The sequence below is a fragment of the Astatotilapia calliptera genome, chromosome 9, assembly GCF_964374335.1.
Source record: "Astatotilapia calliptera chromosome 9, fAstCal68.1, whole genome shotgun sequence".
Taxonomy (NCBI): domain Eukaryota; kingdom Metazoa; phylum Chordata; class Actinopteri; order Cichliformes; family Cichlidae; genus Astatotilapia; species Astatotilapia calliptera.
In genome coordinates this window covers 21,151,151-21,177,291 of record NC_137430.1, presented here as the reverse complement: position 1 = coordinate 21,177,291, position 26,141 = coordinate 21,151,151, and the positions used below count along the sequence as shown (strand labels likewise).

At 41.7% G+C, this 26,141-nt stretch overlaps 1 protein-coding gene across 4 annotated transcripts; it reads right to left on the bottom strand.

The window, feature by feature from the left end:
* Positions 1-26,141, bottom strand: rbm33a (RNA binding motif protein 33a). 4 transcript variants are annotated; one of them, XM_026179782.2, is made up of 19 exons: positions 25,860-26,141; positions 18,392-18,470; positions 17,970-18,018; positions 17,468-17,541; positions 17,054-17,369; positions 15,189-15,341; positions 14,661-14,835; positions 14,267-14,481; positions 12,255-12,573; positions 10,599-10,660; positions 7,882-8,011; positions 7,148-7,512; positions 6,471-6,734; positions 5,995-6,300; positions 4,245-5,054; positions 2,339-2,515; positions 1,370-1,555; positions 403-491; positions 1-251 (listed from the first exon to the last, which is right to left on the bottom strand). In XM_026179782.2, exons 1-19 carry the CDS (start codon positions 25,876-25,878, stop codon positions 203-205), a joined length of 3,837 nt encoding a protein of 1,278 aa, XP_026035567.2. In that variant the 5' UTR covers positions 25,879-26,141; the 3' UTR covers positions 1-202. The 4 variants fall into 4 exon arrangements, with proteins under 4 accessions (XP_026035567.2, XP_026035568.2, XP_080162175.1 ...); XM_026179783.2 differs by having other exon boundaries at positions 7,160-7,512; XM_080306049.1 differs by lacking the exon at positions 403-491.

Genomic DNA, 26,141 nt, shown 5'->3' with positions numbered 1-26,141 from the left:
TCTCAGCTAAATGTCTTTGTGTTCACTGTCCCAGCTCGATGGGAGACGACTTGATGAATGATGTGCAGAGGCGTTGAATGTTAGTGACCCCCAAAAGAAATGGAGAAGTATCTGTAGACCAGGTTGGAGCTGTGCAGGAGACCCTCCGGCGTTGGGAGAGAGCGACTTCTTGCAAAAGGACCCGCTGGCTTTATAACGCTCCTCATCCGTCAATCAGCGACACATCAATGTGGGACAAATCAATCATGTGCCTGTGTGATAATTGTGATAACAATGTTTGAGCCACTGTGGATGGAGATACCTATGACACTGTACAGCAGCTAAACTGGAAAATATAAAAAGGTCTACTGGAGTATGTCTGACATGTTTACAAAGATAAAAGGAAGGAGCTGTGTTCAGTACCTGTGGAAGCTCATTTGGAAACTTGCTGCATGTTGGGGACTGGAAAATGTAGCAAATGCTTTCCTCTGCTGGGGCACCATTTTGAAAGTCTGCAAGTGGATAAAAATGGGGGGGAAAGGCCCAACTAAATAGAAGTGCATACTCCTTTCCTCCGCAAGGGGGAGCGGGGGTGGTAACAAGAAAGGGAATAATCAATTGGATCTTCAAAGCTAACCTACTGAATCGCTACAACAGAGGGCGCTGTGGGGTTGCAGATAAGAAACGCCATTGCTGTCACTGGTGGGTGCCACTAAATATGTGGTTTCTAAGTTTTCAGTGTGAAGTAGGGCGTCAAGATGACCAAAGTGATCGGCAATATCTCGCCAATTCTTACCTAATTTGATAATTTAATCTTTTAAATAAATAACATAACAGATTATTCAAAACGGAATCTACCTCGCTACAGTTTCATGTCACATCACATATAAGCAACACTTGCAAACGCAGATGTGTCTGGGTGTGCACGGAGATGTGCACGCAAACACACGCTCAGACTTCTGCACACTTTAAAATTAATGTGTGTATGCAGCATCGTCATACGAGGGGGGATTTTTCAATTTGGAGAATAATCTGACTAAACGTGCAGAGATACTCATTGAGCTCATTTCTTTTATTAATCTTTGGGGGGGGGGGGAAGACCCCCAAGATTCATAACTTAGTGTATCTATACACATGTATACTCTAAAAGGGTCCACTTTAACCTTCTCTGCCAACCTACCTTAGTAGCAATGCTATCAATGACTGGCAATCCCTAAAGGGTTACAACAGGACAATCTGACCATTAAAGCAGATCACCTAATAGTGTGATGTATGAGGCTTTAATGTAAAAACAATGCATAAATTCAGCTTTAGCCAAGCCATGTCAACGAGGTATGGAAACACAATATAAATACACCATATTCTCCAGGGTGATGTATTTGGTACCCACCTCTATTGGGCCGATGGACCTCAGAAGGTTCTTAAGCTGCAAATCGGTTGTAGATGAGGAGAGGCCTTCAATGGACACAGTGCAGCGCTCACTCTCAGCAGTCTTTTGGCTCTGTCTGGTGGGCATCGGACGACCTCGACCCATCTGGCTACCCCCTCTACCTCGGCCCCGGCCTGACACAACAACCTAAAATCGATGGAAGGAGTCATTTTAAAAACAGAGAGAGAGACCACAGATGTACAGAGTGAACCTTCTCCTCCTAAAAACGGGCACGCAGGTGCATTCAGCCGTGTGGAGAGTTTTCTGAGCACAAAGGCAAATTTTTAAAATTCTACACGTTTCCCTCTCACACCTCTCAGCCTTGTCACGCTTTCACATGATTGACTCGTCATATTTCTGCATTGAACATCAACATCAGAACACGATGCAAGCGGCGTGGCATATCTTCATATGAGCTTGTGAGTGAGAGATATGTTGCTTCAGCAGCAGAGGGGGAGGAAGAAGAGGAGGAGGGGAGGAGGAAGAGAGGAGAGGAGCTAGTGGGAATATGTCTGTATGTGTTGGGGGGCGGGGGAGCATAAAGGGAGAGGAGCCATGCAAGCGTTATGGTGGCTGCCTTACCCTGTCAGCGCCAGTGAGTACGGTAACAGTGACAGGAGCCTGGCGGTGACAGGCGTGCAGAGAGGCCAGGGGACCTTGTGTAGTCCCCCTGTGTTACACCATTTTCAGCCTGTCAATACTCCCGCACCTGGCATACTGTCCTGTCTTATTACAACTCCTCGATTGGTACGTCTACTGAATGCCACAGGAGTGCCACTGGCACAGGACAACTTTACAGGAGTCATTTCAGCTTCTTTTATAGCAGAACTGCCATCGCATGTGCACTGACCTCCATTAATAATCACATTTCAGGCGAAATTCTCTCTAGTGTCTACACCACAAAAGAAACAGAGCTCATTTTGAGCATACCCTGTTTTGTTGTGGGTTGCCCATGCCCCCGCGGCTAGCCTGTGACGGTCCACCTGGTCCCTGTTGCTGTTGTCCTGTCATGGTAACTTTCCTTTGGATGCCCTGGTTGAGCGTAGCTGCTGGCCAGGCGCCTTGTTCCTGTACTGGGCTGCTTGTGGCCTCAGGCCCCTTTCCACTCTGGATGGGAATGATGGAGGGCAAAACTAATTTAGCATCTCAAAAAACAAGAACAATTAATTATAAACTTCCCACTTTTTAAAATCACCTTATGCACATTAAGCATTTAGGGGAAAGTGGTTTATGGGCAACTGGGAGAAATGCAAGGACATATCTACAACGTTAAAATCCGTCAGGACTGGACGCTGGATTCGTATCCGCCAGGCTGTGGAGAATAAAGATCAGCTCAACAAGGTGATGGTCTCATTATCAAATAAAGTCACAGCTCAACTGTGTTGACATGCAGGGAGGAATTGAAGGTCGTCTCCTCCCCGAGTCTGCAGAAAGATGTGACAGATCAATACGAGGGAAGAAAAGAGGCGATATCTCTGACCTGTCCCCAGCTGAGAATAAATGGATTAATCCCTCCTATAGAAATCACAGCTCCTGATTGCGCCCATCAAATGCTAAGCTGCATTACACTGAAACGACAGCAGCTCGATGTGTACCCCATCTCCCTTGCGCGCTCCCCTCCTCCCCAGCTTTTGTGTTTTGCACTGCTTTGTATTATCCCTGATGAAAATATAATTTGCCTCTTATCTGTGTGCCTAAGCCATACAAATCCAAATCCTCAAAAGTGGCAACTTTCTTACACAGGTATTATGTTTCTCCCCCCACCGCCACCACCTTCAACCAAAAAAGATTAATTACAAGAGTCTTGGATTGGCATCTTTTGTTGCTTCGCACCTGAGAGATGGGCTGAGGGAAAAAAGCAACTGAGGGATGACAAGAAAGGGAGAGAGAGAGTGTGAGGAAAAATAAGGAAAGGAGATAACATTGTCAAGCTCCCGTTGATGACAGCAGAACAATGTGGAAGAGAGAGCACCTGGAGAATGTTCTTTTCACTGCTGCTATAGGGCCCTAGCCATTTCTTTCCCTTTCCATCTCTCTCTCCCCACTTCACATCCCACTCCTCTTTTTTTCTCCAAGATGCGCTACATCAGATAGCTCTGCGCAGGTTTCCATTAACGCGCTGACACCCAGTTATCTTCATCTGCAGCCAGCCTGTGATTTTGGCTCGGCGGCTTGATCCTCTGGGATGAAGTCGAAAAGCAGCTTATTTCAAATACTATCATATCCCACCAACACATCTCATCAGTGACAAGTATGAATGTTTAACATGCACGCTTTTGTGGTTTTTCAATAAAGATTAATGTGCAATTAAGGCCACAGCAGTAACTTATCAAGCAAGTACAAAAACAGACAGCAGTGGTAATTCTGGACTTTACCGCCGTTACCGTCATTCTTATTTTACCCCCTCCGAGGCCTTTATCATTAAAAGAATACTCTTCTGTCCTGAAAAGAGGATATCAACCTTTAGGAGCAGTGATGAGGTGTCCCCAACTCCACAGATAAATGTCATATTGCTCTCTTTTAATGCCTCCAGGCTTTCTGTGTTCTCTAGGTAAAATGTATGTAAAGACACTGTGGCTTAAATACCAGATCCCAAAGCTTAAGAGAGGAAACTCTTAACAGATCAATTTTTCCAAAATGACACAGACATCACTATGTCATTCCCATAGGTTAGATATCATCTGGACTGCAACACAGACAGTGAGGGCAATCAGTGGCATTTCCTTTCAAAACTGTGTAGTTTCCCATGTGGGTAAAATCTGCTGAAGAGGATCAAATAAATGTCAAACCAAAACAGGCAAAGAGGTGTAGGATAAAAATGAAATCATATGCTCACCGCTCCTGAAAGTTTGACGACTCTGACTTTTTGCGGCACCTGCTGGCGCTCGAAGCTAGTACTCCTTGCCCGCTGCATCACAGTTCTTTTAGCGCCAAGTTTAGGTCCTTGAGCCTGAGCCATGGCTGGACTCGCTGAAGGAGTATCAGGTACGTTCCTTTGAGGAACTTGAATGGTTTGGATCGGAGCACCAGGTCGGTTTACGTTCTGCAAAGCGCTGCTTCTTCGCTGCTGCACTGGCTGCAGCTGATTTTGTTGGGGTTGCTTAACAGGCCGGGCAGGCTGTTGCTGCTGAATGCTGCCTTTTACCATCTGCAGCCGTGTCCTGACATTGGGACGGGGCGCGGGGGTCTGAGCAGCACTGCTGGGAGGGATGGTGTTACCTATATTGCCAGTCTTTAATGTGGGATTTACTGATTGTTGTGTTCTCTGAGGAAACTGTCTTTGCTGTTGTGGTTGCAGTTGCTGTTGTGGTTGCAGTTGCTGTTGTGGTTGCAGTTGCTGTTGTGGTTGCAGTTGCTGTTGTGGTTTGTGTTCTGGTGGTGGTTGCTGCTGCCGCTGCTGCTGCTGTTGTTGTGCTGGAGGTACAGGGTGTGGTATTTGCTTATTTGGTTGCTCGGGCTGAGCTTGTGTAGTAGTGGTGCCTTGGCTTGGTGCCTGGGCATTAAGTCTTTCAAGCAGCTCCTTCTTCCTGACACCAGCCTGCATCTGCCGTCGCATCTCCTTCCTCTTTAGAATCTCCTCTCTCAGACGCTTCTGCTCCTCAATCTTCAGACGATACTGCCGTGTCTCCTCATCCTCATCAGGATCCTGTAGCACAAAACACAAGCTGGAAATATGCCTGCCACACTTCACTTCCTGGATGTAGCACTGTGTCTTATTTTAATCATTAGTGCTTGGGTTGGGCATTAAGTCTAAAGCATGTGAAAATGTCATCAGCAAATATATGATTTGGTTTTTGGTGAATTTTTAGCAAGTAAAAATCCAAAGACTTTAGTATACAGCAAGTAATTTTTTGTACTTATTACACACATCAATGTTTTTAGATTACATTACTTTAAAGAATAATGTATAGTATTATTATTATATATTAATATTCCCCTGTTTTTACTGGCATCTAGTAGCATGTAATGCAACAGTACTACCAGAAGGTGGCAGCAATGAAATTATAAGTTGTCTGCCAGTCTCCTCCAAGCCTATTATAAATTCTAACTAAAACAGAAGAATACCGCCTTCACTAACAATTACTAGACACACATTAGATGCTCTGATACAAACAAAAAAAAGAAAAAAAACAAAACATCTATGGCCATTAAAAAGTTCTAAAGAATGAATGACAACAACCACTCCATAGTTTTCCAGGTATATAGAGCATATATATCCACAGTCATATGAGAGTGGGTGCCGAGGGGTAATCTTTGAATAGTCAAATAGCTTCCTATGACTACTTTAGAGTATTTTAGCTTGAAATGTTCATCTCTAACACCGATTTCCTTCTTTTACTTTTGGGACACGAGCTTACGATGGTTTGAATTTCATGATGCAGGAAAAACAATGCTGCAAATAACATTTTTGACACTGTGTTGTATACCAGAGGATTTATAAAAAAGTGTATTTGGAAAAAAAAATCAGCACATTACTATAAACACATTATGTATTATCCAAACATGCTCATTTTTTAAAATTTACTTCTTTTGTCCTTGTCTCTGACAAAAAAAAACCAACAAAAATTTGATCTTCGAGTCCTGACCTGTTGTGTCACGCCGGACGGCGTGCGTGGAATTTCCTTGCGAACAACTGTCCTGCCTGCTCCCTCAGGCTGTGATTCAGTCTTCGCAACAGCTTGGCCTCTTCCTTTGCCACCGTCAGGCATCGGCTGAGTGTTCTGCCCAGGACGCATCCCCTGTGTTGTCCTGGCAACAGGCTTGATGTTGGCAGCGGGGGAGGTGGGGGTGGTGGCAGGGCGGGCGCTGTTCGTGTTTGTGTTGCCAGGTGCTACAGGGAGCTCACGTAGGTTGCTGTTGCGCTGCTGCATTTGCTTGGAGACAGGTGTGTTCTGAAGAAAAGGCCAAATTTTGTGTTTTCAAACCATTTAGCTCAGTTTTTATTTACTGATTAAAAATAGACGCGATACATATAACAACGATGGCAACATTTTATTCTTTCATTCTTAAACTGCGACCAGTTTAAGAATAAAATTAATGAGATAATATGTTAATCACTCACCATTCTCTGCCTGTTAGACATGTGGCGCTGTTGGGGGTTCAGAGGGCGGGGATTCATCTGTCTTGGGCTGCCATGCCCCTGCTGTTGATGGAAAGGATTCTGGCCATGGTGCATCATGGGGCGAGGCTCACCGAGATTTAGCTGCGGCTGCTGATGGTGGGGTAAGTCCTGCCTATGGTGTTGCTGCTGCTGGTGCATGGGCTGATGGGGTGACAGCGGATCATGATGTGGAAGCTGGGAAACAGGAGGGCCGTGCATTAAGCCCTGAAAAATCAGGAGGAAAGGAAGAAAAGCTTAATGAACACATCTTTTTCTGAAACAACAGGAACAGGACTAGTTTTTCTGAAAGTTGTTCCCAACATTGGAACGAGAAATCTCTACATAATTGAGCTCTAACTTGTGTCCTCATGCATCCAACTAAATAGTACTAAAATAATGCTTTAATCACTAGAGGGCGCTCTTGTCTATGTCTCCAGTCAAAATGCAGCAGTGCCAAACACAAGAGCCTCAACACTTTAGCAGCAATGAATATGATTACTAGTCAGACCAAATTATTGAATTTAGAAAGCACGTCTAACTGTGGTAGAAGAGGAGAAAAAGGGTTAAATAAACAAACATTCACTAAACAAACAGACACAAATACACACAGACATCTAGTGGTTATAGAAATCACTTACTCTTAGTCGTACCTGCATCCCAAACGGAACTTGTGTAGGAGGGAAAAGGTTCCCCTGTTGGCCAAAAGCTTGACGAGGGCCCATGAAAGGCCTGGGCTGGTTGGGGGGTCCACCTTGTTGATTTAAGTTCACCATTCCCGGGTGATTTTGGTGGGGAGGGATGTTGTGTCTTGGGGGTTCTCTCCCAAACAGTCCAAGCGGGCCCTGGCCCGGGTGGTTGAAGGCTGGTCCTGGTGGGCCGAAGCCCATGTGGCCCTGGCTGGGCAGCTGCTGCTGGTGGAGGTTGTTGCTGCTGTTCATCAGAGGGCCGGGGCCCTGGTGATCAAACATGTGCTGCCCTGGAAACCGTGTTGAATCTGTGCGCTCTGTTTCCACATGAGGAATAACAACAACATAAGGGAGATGTCAGCTTTCTTTCCTTGAGACTACACCGGTAACTAAGACTCTGGATGTATACTGTTATAGCATGAAAAACGGATACAGCCAGCTCTCTCAAGGTGAACGGAAAAACAAACATGTTGGTTATTAACTCTGCAAATGAAATATGTATAATGCCATTTCCAGGTTTCATTCTGACGTATATAAATATATACACACATGAATTCTACATGAGTTCTGCTAACCAGAAAGCTAGCAGCATACCCTGTAGGTATAGCGCCAGAGGTGATGATGAACAGGGTTAAATATGCTAAGAGAGCTTTGTTATCCTCATCAAGGCTGGATGTGAGACTCACCTCCCATAAAGAGGGGTTCTCTGTCCTGGGGGCCTTGAGGTGGCTGGTTCCTAAAAGGCTCCATGTGATGAGGGGGCCGCTGGGGCTGACCGAAATTACCAGGCATGTGCTGCTGAAAGTCTCCCGGTCCCTGGGAAAACACAAAACTCATGAATTATAGGCCATTCTGGGAACTCAATAATCACAAACAAATTAAACTAATGAAAAATGGGAATTTGTGAGGTATTGCATTGGGCAGAAAGCGCTTGTAATTGAGGTGCTAGGGTCATTAAAAAGATGCAGAATCTTGAGTTGTAAACATCAATATGCATGCCAATATTAAAGAAACCCTTCAGCATGAATTGGTGAGCAAACCTGCATTAATGCTACTCGGGGCTTCTAAAAGGCTTTTTTTCTAACAAGGAAAGGGTATTTCACGAGGGGATAAGTGCCCTCATCTTTGTTTCAACCACTTTGTATGTTAGACAGCTTTCCACTCATCGCATGCACACCACTCCCAATCTATCTTCCAAGGAAAACTAGATAACCATTTAATCCCTCCTTGGAATTCGAATCCCCCTCATAACTGTCTCCTTTATTCTTTTAAACATCCATCTCTGTTGAAAAATTAACCTGCTATTCAACACGTGCCACTTCCACAAATGGGCTGCTTGCCTCCTCCAAGCCTATTGTAAATTACTTAAGATGCTATCAAGGCTTAATCCATCTTTATTCCACTGCTGTGTGGAGGTATTTAGAGAGAAGAGGTGTTAGAAAGCTAGAAGGCCAGAGTCCCAAAAACTTGCTTAACATAAAGTTAATCAAAGAGGCTTACAAAGACTGAGGATCACAATGGGGGCACAATCATGCCATTCTGAAAGGTCAGGCAGGCAGGTTTGCACAATGAGGACTCCAGTGTCCATATAATACCTCTCGAATAACACGGCTCATCCTCTCACGTCTAATCCTTGATAAACAGTCGACTCGGTATGTAACTGATGCAAGGACAGTGCTTAGTTGTGATGGGATAACCGTGACAAATATAACAGAGATGGGCCAAATGTCAAACTATATAACAAAGAATGGAAACTTGAGTTTTTGTTTCTGGGTTTAACATAAGACTGATATCATTTACTACTTGTGCTATTTTCAAAGTAGTGAACACTGCTGTAAATTAATAATAGCTAAGGAGAAAAGATTCCTACAAAGTGTCTGCAGAGCAGGCGTCTCTTTCTCAGACACGACTCATCATCGGATAATTTTTTAAAACGCATTTGTTGTTTAGGTTTAAAACAACACAAGCTTTCTGACTTTAACAGTTAGCTTTGAGCAGATAGAAAGCGCATGCTTGGCTATTTCCTGGTTTTTCCATTAACATTAATCAATATTTAACTGAGAACGGGCACCAAATCAAAATAATTGTCAAAATAATCCTTAGTTGCAGCTCTTTTGTGGTGAAACTAAATGTGTGAAGAGTAAAAATATTCGTAATAATGACTTTAATTGGTGTTGAGATTAATATTTCAAAACCTGTCTCCACCAGCAAAAATTTAATGCAGTAATACTAGAGGCTATGACCCCCAATTCGCCTGGCCTATTAACAATTAAATTTGATGGGATGATAATGTATGATAATCATGAGTAATCAGGTGCCCGCCGATAAATGGGATGTTGCCGGCTGGTATGTCACCTGCATTTCAAATTGTGTCCTTGGCAACACCAGCCTAAATGCAATTGACAGCTGGGGAATCCAACACTATGCTGTTCATCAGTCCAGTTGTCTGGATACCTTTCCAACCCACCCTTGTACTGCCAAAATAGCTCTTTGCTACGGTGCCATCAATAACCAGCACAATCACAGACCTCAAGAAACCGGAATGCTGTGATACTGACACTAAAGGCCAGAAATTTGTGTAAATAAAAATACATTTTTGACAAAGACCGACTACTGTGCAGAGGTCTGGCATCTGGCAGCAGGGTTGTAAATTCACATGAGCGCAATTGGATGCAGCCATTTCCAATGGCTCATTTGCATAAATCCATATAAAAGGCGCTCTCCAGAAAGATGTCAGTCAGTACCAGCACCACCTGATGCCTGAGCATCATTAAGTAGAAGGATGGAGTAACTTAAGGCACCCTGGGTGACTTTCTAGCGAGTGATTTCCTTCAATACAGTAATTACTTTAAAGGCATTTCTGTCATGTCTTGGATGGGCTCTTTGTGAGTGAAATAAAGGACCTTTTCTTTCAGGAAATCACCGACTTAAGATCAGCCCGTCTGACGTGAAATTCTGCCTTTGCAATATGTGGTACACCCGAGCCCCATCAAACCACCACCCCGTTTCACTAATTTAGATACTGTTCGAAAAAGGTCTCTGTGCCTTTGGGATACAAACTTGTGGAAAGTGAATTTTAACTGGCAGTATATCCTGGTTTCACAATTCCATTATATGCCAAGCTGACTAGTCTGAGCCCCAGCCCATCCATAAAGAGCTACTAAGTAAGTCCCGCCACTGCAGCCCCAACCTCTAAAAGTCGACCGCCTAAAGCCCCTATCACGCATTTCCAGTTGTGCAGCCAGGCTCCTATCAGTGTTTACAGATTTTCTTTAACAGTATTTGGCCTGGGCAGACAGGCTAATTGAAGTAATGATATTGCCCTCACTAAAAGGGACGCTAACCGTGTGAAGGAGGAGAGAAAGTGAGGCGAAAGAGAGGTAGAGGAGCAGCTGCTACTCACAGGGAACCTCTGAGGACCCACAGCAGGTCTGGGCTGGCTCTGAGCAGGAGGCATCAAGGGCACTGCAATGAGAGGTAGAAAGAGAGCAAGAGGAGGAGGAGGAGGGGGAGGGGGAGAAAATGAAAATGAGAGGCAGTAGGCAGAGAGAGAGAGGGTGGTGATTGTAGAAAGGAAGGAGACCATTAGACATATCCATGCTAAAGGCTCTTAGTCAGGGGTACATGTTAAATTTTAGCTCAGTGTTGCTGCACAAATCTGCCCCCTCCCCAGTTAGGTACAGACCAGGGAGCTCAAGGAAATAGTAAATACTTGCTTGAATAAACAAATATAAAAGAAGAAATTTCTTATTGTTTGAAATGTTATTTTTTTTTAATGGCATTTTCTTAATAAGCATTGGTGAAACCATATGCCAACATCCAGCACTGGTAAAGAAAATTAAAGTGGAACATATAAACTACACAACACAGATGTACAAAAGTAAATAAATAAAATGCACTTGCACACATATGCGCACACAATCCTAACCTCAGGCACCCCCAGATCTTCCAGCAAATGCCTTTCTCTTGGGAGCACAGCCCACACTGCACACGCTTTCCTAACACAATTTCAATCTCGGCCTGGACAGACAGGCCGGATAACCCATCTCAGTGAATGAATGCATACTTGAGTTATTGTAACACTGTTCATCTTCACTGCCCATACTAACAAATTTAAGACATCTCATCGGGTCATATATGGCATAATTTTGTGAATCTACTCTAAAAAGTGTTTAAATACATTTCCAGCCACCATAAAGAAACATGGCTTAATTTGGGTTTTAGCTTGGTTTTCGCAGCATATGAAAGCCAGGCCAAAGCCCAGATTTTCAACTTCTAGATTAACTTTTATCTTTGTCCTTAATCTGTGTTCATTTCCTGTTTTTTGTTTTGTTTTTAAATTAAAGATGTCTCCATTGCCAGTTACTGTGGTTTAATAAACAGGCAAATAGATAAACAGCCTCTTGTAACTTCACTGAGTTTATAAGAAACCATCAGTTACAATTACTACCACGGCCCAAAGATGAAGAACTGACCATCATCACTAATGGGATGGCAGACTGGCTCGGTCGCAGCCTCAGGCGTGTGTGGCTACACTGAGTGGGGGTTCCCTCCCCACCTCACAGCCGAGAGGTTTGCCGGACAAGGACCCGGGGCAAAACGCTGTGTTGCTTACTTGAAGTTTATGCATCGAAAACTGTTCAATAAACTAATTTTTTCCACTTACAGATTATTTGCAGACACTGAAGCTACAATAACAAACACTGGAAATACTAATGAAGTCACCGTTTGACTGACTTTGTGCGCAGGTGGGATTCTCAGTTTCCTGTCAATTTCTCGATTTTTTGTGTGTTATATCTTTGACTCCAAAAAGTTGCACACAACAAATACGACTCTCTAAAGCAATGTGGTTTCTTATGCATTAAAACCTGTAAATGTGTATATAATTATGAGAGATTGGCTTGATCCCCTTGTTAATGGACAGAACTGTTGAATATATAAGTTCTCCAGCAATTTTAGTTTTAACACTAATCCAAAGAAAAACTGAATAAGAGGGATATATTAGGTTAAATAACAAAAGTCACCCAGAAAGCACTGGGTTGACGCTGGAGAAAGGTACCTTGAACGGGTGACGTTGCAGGCCCTCTGAAGTGGGGGTTAATGTGGATGTTCTTAGGTTGTGGAGCCTGTTGCTGGTGATGTGGAGGGAAGTTGGGTGGCGGGGAATTCATCAGTCGTGGTGGCGGCTCCATCTGAGGTCGCAGCGGCGGGGAGCGATGAGACATGTGCGGAGGGATGAGGGGCTGAAGGGGCTGCTGAGGAAGCGGACGCCCGTGATCTTGGAAGTGAGGCGGTCCGCTTGGACGTGAGGGGTGGTGCTGCGGGGAATGCAGCTGCTGCTGATGAGACTGATGAGGAGGAAGCATTCGCGAGGACTGCTGTTAATTGGAAAGAGAAAGGAAAGCAGAGAGGAGGGAAAACCAAAACAACCCGTCAAAACACCTTCCGATCTTTTGGATTCTGCTATGATGCGAGGACACACCAACAAGTCAATTCAACAGCAAGAGCAAAGACAGTATGGTAGAAATAGGATGTACGTCTGTTTTCTTTATGCTGGGTTCAGACTCTGTGATAACAGCCTGATTGTGGCCTCATACAGATGATGTAGGCTTCACTGTTAATCGAAACTGGAGCAACTGTCCTGACAATGTGCTATGTCAGAATATTTTGTGAGGTTGACCATTATGAGCAAAGTAAAACAGGAATGATGCTGCCAGTGTAGCTCAATAGATATCATGTGCAATCATGATTAATAAAGGAGAAACAGCAAGTACTCCGTCATGTCTCTCAGTTACAAAAAGGCAGGTTTTTAATGACTATGATCGCTAACTCTGCCACAGTGACCATCATTAGAGGTAGACAATTTTTGCACCGTGAACCCAGCGTTAGATTTCATCAACCTTCATTCAATAAAAATATAAAATCTTTGAAATATGCTACAAAAATTAAGAAAAACAAACAAAGCCAACATTTAAAAGTCATGCCACCTGCTACCACTGGAATATCCCTGCCATCGATGCATCAAAAAAATAATTATATAGTTAGGTGATGTTTCAAATGGGTCCTTGATAATTGGTCAATATGTTTACCGAGCAAACAAACAAACATGCCAGTGACCAAATTAGTCAAATAGTTAAGCCTGACAACTAGAGTGCCTTGTAAAAAGCACACACTCATTAACGGCAGCCAGCAGGATGTTTGTGGTGTTGGCATGTCATCCCTGTGCCATTAAATTTTCATTTCCAGTGTTTACGTTTGGTTTTGAATTTTAAAGCCTATTAACACTAATTAATACAACCTAAAATAATGCAGTGCTGGAGTTGGATTTCATCTAGCCTTGAAAAAGAATCACTTTAATCAGTCTCAAGCTGTGAACAACGGGGGAAACACCCAACTCATACTTTTATTTGTTACCTGAAGCCTTGATCTAAAAACGTAAAGAAACCCAACACACCTACACAGTTTGTTTTATTTAAAAAAAAAAAAGAATAACATTTTTATTTGATAAAATTAATTTACATTGTAACTATTTATATCATATACCAGTGTATAAAAAGGCCCAGGATGTGCTGAAAAAGTATTAGTTACTTGCACATACACATGCACATTATGGTACATGCTCAATGTGACTTTTTCACCAATAATAAATGTATATCAAAAGATTAAATGGTTGGAGCTCAGTCCTGTGTAAAGAGCAAACAATTTTTTATAATGCTGTCTAAATGAACAACTGCTAAATCATTTTCTATAATCCATATATCACTGACTACAGGAGAGCAGAGAGTGCTTTGACTTTCTTTCCATGTGTAATCAACCATTGCTGTGGTGCTTTTAGATAGGAAGGAGAGCAGCAGCAAAATAAATACATGTCAAGTACTTAGACACGCTGCCTTGTAACTGTGACGAATACAAGGAGGTAAAAAGTTGAGCCATTTCAAATCATCTTATTCAGTGAAGCCCTCATGCTCCCTTACAGTGAAGTGACACAGTACTGAGTGATGCAATGCTCTGTGCAGCCAAATAGGAGAACGCTTTAAAAACATTCAGGTGGATGACTTGACAGTGCTTTACCTGCATGCCCATGTTTCCCATCGGGGGGAATCTCTGGTCGTTCATTCTTCCTCGGTTTCCTCCTCTATAATCTCCCATTTCAAACCCTGGGAAGCCTCCTCTTCCTCTGCCTCCTCGTCCCCCACCTCGGCCTCTGCCTCCGTGACGATTTTGTTTCTTCTGCCGTTCTTGCTCCTCGAATTCCATCAAATCTCGCTTGGCCTTCTCTGACAGTTCTGTTTATACGTGGAACAGGAAAAGGAGGCACTCATACATTAAACTTAAATCAACGGAAGTTTAAGTAATGTAAATGAAGCCTATAAGAGTTTAGAGAGATTCAATATTTCAGCATCTTTAAGCATTCAGGCTGTCAGTGGATACAGAATAAATTATTCCCAGCAGGAATAATTTGTACCTAGTGTTTCAGGGATGTTCCGCCTTTTGGAGCCTGCATCTGCCAGGCGCACAACAACGCCCTCCTTTCTTTCAGATTTGAACCTTATGCGGCCAGACTCTTCATCTTCCTCGTCTTCTTCATCCGATTCCTCCTTTGTTTCTTCTTCTTCTTCTCGCACAGCCTCATTTTCACCCTGAAGGACATGCTCCGATGTTAGAAACAGAAGACGTCTCCTATCCTAACATTTGCTTCACCATTTTTACTCTGTGGCTTGCTGTGTTTAATTTCATCATTGGCTTTATTGCATGAAAGGACATCCTAAAATTCATGCTGGTGTTTATTGAATATACACCAACAGTTGGGGGCCAGTAGCCAGAAGGTTAAAGCATATACTCCCATTGCTACCAATCAAGCTCTATGCATTCCTAGCTAACAAAGCCAGCCCTCAAGCTTGATTGTACCATGTGAAGTTGTAGCACCACTTGTTCATCCCATTTCAACACTGAAATAAAAACAATGAATCTAAAGAAGCTGGCTTCAGAATACCTCCTCCATGTCATAGACTCTATTCCCTTCAGCAGTGTCTTCATTCTGCTGATTTCCCTCCACCTCCTCTGTGTCCTCCCCTGCGCCCTCCTCCTGCTGGGCTCCATCTTCATCAAGAGGCTCATCACCATAGGGGGTTTCGTATTCTTCATCCTTTAAAGATGAAACGGTTAATATGCATCAATAAATTGACAACAGATTTCTGATTAGGACCGGCAATGAGCAAATAATTTTTTATTTTTCCTGTTTCTGTTGAAAATAAAAAAACATTCTGTTTAATAAAAATGCTGTTATAGATTATCTTTTTTCCCATCACTAAGAGCTGAAATGAACGCAAGAGGTGACATGATGACATACTTTGCAGTGCAGATTGATAAAATTTCAACTTTTCTCATTAAAAAAGGACAAAAAAATAAATAAAATAAAAATGCTATGGTGAGGTTTTTGGGGAGGCACCAGACAACCCCACCCCTTCCAAACCCAAATTATCATAACAGTAGGAGCAAGGCTTCATTACTATTCCTGACAGCATTTGAAATTCAATGAGATGTAAATGTTTGACATGATATACAGAAATGGAGGCGCAGATAAAAACACTCCTCCCCGCTTCAATGATGGTGAAAATATCATTGACTGACTCCTCACAAATCACTCCGTTACTGTCCACGCTGATTTCACTTCAACCCATGATGCAAACACTGAGCTGTGATCCAAATACACAACTCAGTCAAAAAAAAAAAAAAAAATCAACACACAAAAGGTGCAACATAGCTGGAATATGAGCTGCCAGCGATTCCAGCATCCGAACTGCACAATACCCTCTAACAAATACCAATGGCTGAATAAGGTCAGATTGTATGTCTTGCAGTGATGTTAGGTGATGTTAGGTGTTGTGCTCCATTAACCTGCCAGCAGCAGCTCCACGTAAAAAGGCAGAAATTGGGGGGGGATATTCCAACCAAACCAGGCGGATGGACAGTAAGCCCCAAGGGAGGCACAAGAACAGCTTAATCCTTTAAACTGTTCCACAAAATGCTCAATGAATACCACAGTGAGCAAAATGTCAAGGCCATGCAGTCTAGTGACCTTGTAAACAGGCATTGCAGATAGCTGAAATACACCTCCACACCTGCAGACATCTCCAAAATATCCAATCCAAAATAGGCAGCCACTTGTGCTAAGAAGGTCAACATCTTATCGTTGTTTGGAGAAAGACGGTAGGCTAATATATCTCTGTCAGGTGACACACACAATCACACCATGGTAAATGGAGCATAACAGACATTTGCACATGGATCTGGTCTTATCTTTGATCCTCTTAGCCCAGGCTAAGAGGAAAGGAAAACGAATAAAAGGGAAACTCACATCAATCATTAGAAAACTGTATGGAGTGTCCTCGGGAAGGTCAATAATCTTTTCACCTGCATGAGACTTTATCAGATCCAGTCTAAAGGCAGAGATAAAAGCCCCCCACATTAACCTCTGCCGATTGGCAGCACATCTCCCTGACACAAAGCAGCTTCTTACTCCCCCAAAGATACAAGGCCCAAGGTCACAATGGCACAGGGATTTGGAGGCGACAGCAGAGCATTACCTCACGCCAAACAAGCTGTCAACAAAACTTTGTCAGCAAGATGGAGAAATTAACTGGCAGGAAGTGATAATGAATCTAATCCTCCCCTGCCAAAAAACACCGACCAACATCTCCTTCTCCTGAATAGATTTTCAATCCTGACTGACCCTGTACTGAGACAAGAAAATTGACATTATCTCTTGGACACAATAGAGCTGGGCAGAAAAGGGGGAGAGAAATGTGTGTGTGTTTAGGCATAGATTTGAACAACTGAGGAAATGTGAGAACTCACTTGAAATTCACCATCAATAGGCTCATTGATTTGGATGTTTAGCACACCATCCTGATAGTCGTCGTCAGCCTCTGCTGGCTCTCCAGCGTAGCCCATTTGGTCTTCGGAAATCTCTGCGCCATCTTCTTGGCCATATTCCTCTGTATATGCCTCATCCTCTTGCTGGTACTCTTCCGCCTCCTCCACATCCCCTTCTTCGCAGCCCTCTGCACCGAGGTTCACAACGTCATCGGTATAGTCTGCTTCCTGTGAGTTGTCCTGCTGGTCATAGGATGTGCCCAGGGTATATGTGGTATTGAGGCTGATATCCTGACCACTGAGAGGAAGTGAAAACATTTTTAACATCCCATAAAACAGAAATGAGGGATGATGGAAGTCTAAGCAAAGATGAGGACACAGATATAAGTGGATTACCTTTGATCTACGTCTTCATCATCACTTCTGAGAAGATCATCATTCAGCTCTTCATCTGACATTTCTGATGGATTCTGAAACATACAAACAAACAAACAAACAAACAAACAAACAAACAGGGCCATTATGGTGTTAAACATACTGTTCTTTAGATGTGTGCGTGTGTTGGTGTGTCTGTTTAAGGTGTGGGGGCAGGGGACCACCTCCAACCCCAAAGGATGCTCTATTCCCATGTGGTGAAGGCAATCTGGACAGGTCAACAGAGTGCTTTTTTGTCCACTGTACTTCCTCCTGGTTCACATCAACAATTCCCCCTGTGGAGGAGCCACCTGCTACAAATCCACTGATCGCATCACTTTCTAAATGTTCCACAAACACCATCAACTAATGTTTAGGATGTTGTTTTCCGGTTTTTAAGCAGAGAAACCATACCAACAGCTTGGCACAAAGCGCACACACAGCAAAAAAATGTGACTTTTAAAAGCTTTTAGCTTATTCTTACCTTTTTACCTGACAGCCAGTCCTCTTCCAACAAATCCTCTTCCAAATCACTTTTGTAGCAAAAAGACAAACAATGACAGGTGAGTAGAGTTAGACATCAGCATGTTACTTAATACTGCCTTACATAATACTGTCAACTCTCTATTCAACTAGCAAGTTAAACCTGTTTAGGTAAACTCTTCTTAAAAAAAAAAAAAAAAAAAAATATATGTATATATATATATATATATATATATATATAATTCTCAACTTTTAACAATAATAATATTATTGCAATAAAAGATAAGTAATTTCAGCAGCATCTTGACCAATACGAGGGATGTAAAAGTTCTAAAACACAGGCCAAAATCCATTACACACATTTCAATGATAACAGCAGGTTGTGCCATTTAATATAATAAAGAGATGGATGCAATAGTTTACCTCTCAAGATCATGATCTTCACCTCTCCTTCTGCGTGATCGCTCAGCACCGGGTTTGTCATATTCATCAAAGTCAAAATCTGCAAAAAGGACAGTTGTGCTTCAACATTAGCTCTAACAAGAGCAACGTAAAATACTAACAGAAGGCTCCCACATGGATTTAGAGGTGGGTGGTAGGCGGCAAGCAGGATAGTGGCTCGAGCCACTTTTTTATCATTTATGCAGATCTGTTAAGACCAAATCACATGCGGCGTTAGTAAGATTTAACAATGAACAATCACTTCGTTACACATAAAGCAGGATAAAAATCACTCCATGAAAATAAATATGTCTGCATTTTCAACATGATTTGGGAAATCTGGCAACGGCTTAAAATAACTACAAAATATATAAAAATTAGTTTTAAGGTGAGACATAGCCCACATTTTCTTCATATGCCATAGGCCTATTATTCTCACTATGATGCTTGTTTTAGTGGGACCGTGTATCCATTAAAAATGGAGGAGGCTCCTTGCCTGTACAATTAAACTTTTACATTTACTTTGCAAATGTTGGTCAAAAACACTGAAGACTAGTGTCTCTTTTCTACCGGCCATGATGCAACACTTGAGCTGAACGTCAAGCCACACATGAATTTATGTCTTGGCAGGACTAACGCAGATGGGCATGTTTCTCCACCATCATGTTAAAGCTGAGTTGTAGTAAATCAAAATATATTAAAATATTTAAATTTTGGGTTGGAAACTAGCGCTTTTACAAATATATATTTTATGTATCTTAAAGCTAAGAAATTCCTTTAATATGTAAAGCATTAGACTAACATTATGGAATCGGGCTGCACAATTAATTGAATTTTAATCTCGATCACCATTTTGGCTTCCCACAATTAATTGAAATTGATCAAGCGACACTGAAAACGCGTGCTTCCCCAATGGAACACAAAGCAGAGGCAAATCAAGCGCTTCCTAAATCAGCACCTGACCACGTGCCTGCATGTGCCAATCACAGCTGTTCCCTGTGCAACAAAGCTTCAATTTTCCTGGACTACTCTGGACAAGTAACATAATGTTAAAAGACAGAAATACAACAAACTTCAAATGTCTAATACAGCAGGTGGTGAAGAGAACATCATTTGTTCTTTGGAAATACTTTGTATTTAAGGCAAATTTTGTCAACCAACCAGCAACACAATGAACTTATTCAACTCCCTGAAAACACACCACAAACTGCTCTGCAATAAAGGCTGAGGGAAAAAGCAATGGGTGCTCAGACATCCATGAAAGTGAGCCTGTGCAGTGCATCAGTTTCCATCCAGCTCACAAAAATACACTGAAAAACCAATGCAATCACATTTAGCCAAAATAAGCACCCAATAAACACTTTGCATAATGAAAGCTTCAGAAAAATGATACATTTACTGGACTAAAGATGGGCTACCTCTCAGCGCAATCATTTTTCCAAAGTAGCAAAACCTGCACTATATGCAAACAATCAAAGGGTAAATAAAGAGGAATCTCTTTTCAAGTACTTTGCTACAAGTTTTAGTCATATCCATCGCCCAGGTTTGATTAATGGAATGAAATACTTTATATTTTCCTTCTAGGAGATGCACTTGAGTCAAGTGAATAAACACCTTGTCTGAAAAGTAGAGCAGGGCGATATGGCCAAAAATATTTATCACGATATATATTTGAAAATTTGCGATAACGATATAACCGACGATATAATTGATGCGAGACAAAATACAACTCCACAACATTACTAGCGCAAAAAGACAACCTTCCATTTATTTTCACTTAAACAAGAAGCTGGTTTTTATGTACATTAAAGCTTTATAAAAATGTAACAGTGCAAATGCAAATTCCTTGCTGAAAGTTTAACCAAAAGGCATTTCCAGTAGAAATGGGCTGACATATCCTGAGCATAACCATGTATAATATCCACTGAAGTTAAAAAGAGGTGCTTTGCAACATTAAACTGCAGTGTGCAGTACGCATTTTTCGGACCATAAGGTGCACAGGATTATAAGGCACATTAAGCGAAACAAAGCAGTCAGATAAATCAAACTTTATTAAACTCATTCTTCTTGCTTCCTCCACTTCTGTACCATTGATTCATTAATGTTGAATTCTCTGGTAGCTGCTCTATTCCCATGTTGTTGCAGTATATTAATGACTAACCTCGTATTGTGGATGGATTATCTCAGTTGTTCTCCTGACTGAAGTTTGGTCCGTTTACAGCATCCTGCCATGCGATTGCATTTGTCTCTAACCATGAAGAACCTTCACGTTAACTTTTATAAGTGGAAAAGTGTTAGTGTTGGTCCTCCAGCTTCACTGTTTATGTTATGCTAACATAGCTGTGTCGCTAGCGATCACGTAGCACATCATTATATACCAGCTAGCCAAACTTCAGTAACCCTACAAACGTCACTGCTGTTTAGTTTCCTGTCTTCATTTATGTTGGAAGTGATAGCAGAGCTGTACGTTTGAATTTTTTCAGAAATCTCTCAGTCAGAACATGCAATATCATGCTTAGGTAACTAGCGAAACTAGCGAGCTAACTTCCGCTAGCTTCCTGCTAACTTCTAACTCCGTTAAATGTAATAACTTTTGTTTTCATGGATGCCTGGAAGTTGAACTTTATAGTTACACCTGGTAAAGCAGCAATGCTGATCGTTTTATTAAAGATGAAAGAATTTAGACAGTTTTTAACTCTAAGTGATGCTGCAGTGTTGTTTGACCTGAAGCATACGGAGTTTAGGACCCAGATTACTCCCAGATTTAAGAGCATCTTAGTCCGACAAATATGACAATAACAACGGCCGCTTGCATGTTCTGCAAAAAAATGTGCTTTGTTGTGTATCTGACGGACAAACACCAAACCAGTTCCACATCACGGAAGTTGCACCATTTTTACAAACCAATTCTGGTTCATCTGTTTCACTCAACAATCGGCCATGTGCGTATGAAAACAAAGGCACTGCGCATGCGCGTTTTACTCCCATTCTATCGCGATATTTCATTTTCCTATCGTTGCCTAACATTATACCGGTATTACCGTGAACGGTATAATATGGCCCAGCCCTACTGAAAAGCTTCTTTAGTTACCTGAAATGTAGCACAGTGTATTTTTCCTCAATAAAAGCAATCAATAATCAAATGATTGTCCATCTTTTTATTATTATTTTTTTATTATTTTGGCCATAATTTTGCAGCCCTGCAACAGACCATGTGCTTTTCACAATCTGAAATGCCCCTAAACTGCAAACACCCTGCTGCACATGCTCCTTACCCCAACAAACTGCCGTTATTGTTGCAATGACATGTGTATCAAGAGCCTATTACGCAAACTGATCAAACTCTTTGAAACCTTTCAGAGAAAGAACACAGATCGTCTATCATGGACGATCTTAATTTGTCACAGTAGCCAATTCAGGCAAACCAACTTTATTTATATAGGAATAGGTTAAAAAATACACATAATACAAAGGAGTGCAGTGTACAATGATGTGTACTCAATAAGCGATGGGCCTCGTGTCAATAAAAAGGCACATCTGATAAGTTTAAAGGCAGTGATCAATAACCCGATTTTAGGTTTTGTTTGAAAATGGCTAGCACTGACGCAGATTTGGCCTCCATTAAATCAATAAATGTTCCGTTCAAATGTTATAGACCTTGATGCAACTGGGGTAAAACTCACTGCAGCAACATGATCAATGAATGTCAAAGCAGCTGAGATATTAACCACTCTGATCAGAACTTTCAGAATTAAATCAGAGAGATAAAAGAACACAGATCAAATTATGTGGGCTCACCTAAATCTGAAGAACTCAATTTTAGCAGGTTTTCCAAACAGCCTTGAATAGAATCTGTCAGGCTCATTCTATTCAAGATAGCATCCCTACACTTAGAACACAGCAAATGCGCAAAATGCAACCTCTGATTCTCTGAAAGCCAGACATCATATGAGCAAAAAAAGGGACGGATGCTCAAAATACTGACAAATTGAAATTGTTTAAATTAGGGACGCACTGACTGATCAGCCAGGGATTGGAATCAGTGCATTTTCAGCATTGTAAGCCCTCTATATCCAATTACCAGCCAGTGTGTTTCATACAGGCCACATACTAAAATTCCTATTAACATGCAAGCGCTTCAGTGTGAGTGAAAACAAAAAGTTAATCAAAGTAAGGCATGAAACTAGCACGAAAACATTTGTAACAACAAACTTAAGACACTTAAAACACCCTCACATAAACATTTTAAAGAAGCTACCAAACGCAACTAAAGCTAAAGCTATCCAAAACCATCCAGCTATCCATCAATCTAAAGACATCAGAGCCAGTCACAAAGCAGAAGCCTTGGTATGAGAGAAAAATGTCAGCATCCTGTTAGCAAAAGTTGATTTTTCTTTGTGCACGCTATCAATTATACCCCTTAGAAAGAAAATCAGGATTGGCAAAAGCTGATAATGAAAGGTCACACAAAATAAATAAATAAAAATCAGACTCAACCAAGAAAATTGCGATCTCTACTTTGATTCTAAGACGGGTGGATATAACAATGTGCTCTGCTCTGCTGACTTCGACAAAGCTGGAAGAGGCTCAGGTAATTTAATTGTGATTTAAATATCAAGCTTAGCTCATGGGCGTCCTTCTACATCCATGAACCTTTCTCGCCTCTACCCATCTCGAGCAGACCATCCTTCATGACCCTCCCCAAAACTAAGGCTGGTGCTCCCTGACAGACAGTCGAGCATGAAACTTTTATCTGGTAAATTACACGATGTAATTCAGAATAATTTTCTGTTTTATCAGTAAAGTGTTAAAAGCTACACAGCATGGCGGGAGTCACTGCTGACGGTGGGAAGTCGGGTGTATCTGTAGTGAGAACGCTTTGCACCTTCAGAGTATTCAAACAGAATGAAGCAACACATCACGTCTTTCCCTCCAAAAATAATTCCAATAATTAATAAAGATAAAGCGAATGGAAGCATGTCGGCCAACAGCAGCACAGCCAACCATTAAAAACAAGTTTAACAATGAACTCCCACTGGTAGACATTTTCATCATTCACAGAGCCTACTACCTTGTCTACAGTCTATGGCAACGTCAACGAGAGAGCCACTTGTGCTATTAAGTACCAAACAACTGTTGCAGGAAGCATGTGTCACACATAAACACACACAAGGCATGACATGCAGGTTTCCACCGGCAGTGTGCTCAGAGGTTAATAACTGTGTGTCAGTGATGCAACAAGAACTATATTCAAGACCCTGAAAATAATGTAGCAAAATTTAATTAACCTATTATCAATTTTAATTTTTACATTTGCACATTTTCTGTTCTGGCAAAAGTTATTCTACTCAAAGGGCAAATTAGCAGCTTTAAAATGGGCTCTTGAATCTGGGTTGCCTAATAATTCAGTCTCTGCTCATCTAATTATTCTGTATCTGTGCTTTCAGCTCGAAAATCTACTCTGACAGTAGAGCCTGATAAAGCTGCCATTTTTAAATAACATCCTAGAAAAGCAGCCATGCACTGAGCATGGGATTTCAACAGAAAAACTGTTGTACAGTTGACCGCCATCAGTGTCAACAATAATTATGTATGAGTCAGTTGTTTAATGGACTGCTAAAGGCACGAATCACAAACTTACATTTGGCATTGAAGTTAGGCTAAAAAAGTTTCTGCATTCATGCAGTGCAGGAGAATAACTGGTTAATTTAACATATGAACTTGACAAAAAGAAAGGCCATAGCATTCCAGTATGCTCATGCTGTCAGAAACGGTAATCAAAATAAAATATCTAAGTGTGATTGCTTGCTAAATTACATACAGGCAAAAATACAGCCAGAGCTGGCCCATAAAGACAAATAAAATAACCCATAAGAAGAAGTAGATGGAAAAAACCAAACAAACAAGTAAAAAACAAAACATAAAATCTGTTTTTGGTAAGAAATCTCATGTCTAATGCCTGTAGTGGCTCTTTACTGCTATTTAACAAAGTCCCAATGCAGTGTGTTTCATCATGACTTGTTCAGTGGTGCATATCAGACAGCTAGCAAGATGTGGTCTTATTTAAACGCTATAATATTTCATTTAAATTGTATTTATACAGGGCCAAGTGACAACAACAGTCGAATCAAAGCAAGTTATATTGTATGGTAAAGGCCCTACAATAACAGAGAGAAACCCCAACAAACAAACAACCACCCTTTAAGCAAGCACTTGGCAACAGTGGGGAAAAAGAAAGCAGGAAGAAACCTCTGCAGGAGTAGGCTCAGGAAGGGGAAGCCATCTATTGCGAATGGTTGCAATATTTTTATTTTAGGTTGCCGCCAAGTCGCAATTCAGTCATCCAGTGTGAGGTCCTTCATCCAAGTCAGTATGGCCTCCTAAATGTAGTCTGCCAATGTAGTAGCAGAACTGATGTGTAGAAAATAGGATTGCAGCTGTTTGATGCATTATCATCCTCTTATTTATACTGAATAAAGTGACATTTTTAACTGCCCCCTCCAGCAATCTCTTAGAGATCCAATCTCTGTATGGGTTTTATTTGAGGTAAAAGCCATTGGTCAGTCCGGCCTTGGGGTCCCAACCAATTCCAAAATCCAAATGATCCCAATTTTGTTCAAGTGTTTAGAGTCTGGTGCCTGTATTTTACCGCTTGTAATCAAATGTATTAACTCTTACTGTAATTGTGATCGTAAGATGGCCTCTACAAAGCAATGCTATCTAAACACAATGTAGGAATCACTATGGGGACATACGGACCGCGTTAACTGCGTCATAGTGCCCTTATAGAAATGTGCAGTTGTGAGTATAGCTACGATACTGGCGAAAAAGCCATAGAATAACAGCCTGCACTGCAGGTAGTTAGGTGCATAATCAGTGTTAATCATCCATAAAAGAGTATGTTGTGGGGGGTGGCGACTACCTTGAGCTATCAAAATTAGCTATCGATAAAAGCGCTACTGCGATCAAAAAGGGGAAAATACCTGATTAGAGAACCATTATATCTACTTTAAAATTCAAGAGAAAGCAAATAGGACCCATGGCTTATTTTATATTATGCTTAGCTATTCAGGAATCAAGTGGTTTTTTTCAATCCCACCAGATACCAGACTAGCAGCGAGCGTATTTGCTAATAATGTTAGCAAACAGGCCAAAAAGGAAATTCAACGCTAATCAGCGCTTGACTTTGTCCTCAATGTATTAACAATAGCTTTGGGAATTATGCACAGCTGGAGCGTATTACAAATTTAAACTTGTTGAGTTAACGTTGTGTCCGGTATTTTCGTCTGCTTATATTCGTTTTCGTTTTACAAAGCTGGTTTAGCTAATGGCTAGCGTGCGGCCTTCTCTCATTGAAGCCGTCTGTTGACAGTACGAACGAGCTAAGTTAGCTTGACTTAGCTCTGAGGCTAACTTAACACTATCGACAAAATCAACTGATATTACTCACCCTGGTCGTTGGATGACATGATGCAAGGCCCGTCCCGCTTAAAGTGTGATTACTGTACTGCAGAGTGCATTTAATCTTCAGTACTTCACCATTTTCATGGTTTAAAATATGAGACTGGCAAGAGCTTCTATGCGGCAATGACTTCAGATCACGACCAGGATACAAGCATGCTAGAGATGGGTTTGCAGCGATGATGCATTGTGGGTGGGGAAAGTCCAGCTCCCTGGATCGGTTTGCTGCAGGAAATCGAGCTCTCTCCGTAGGCATATGTTCGCCCTCTAC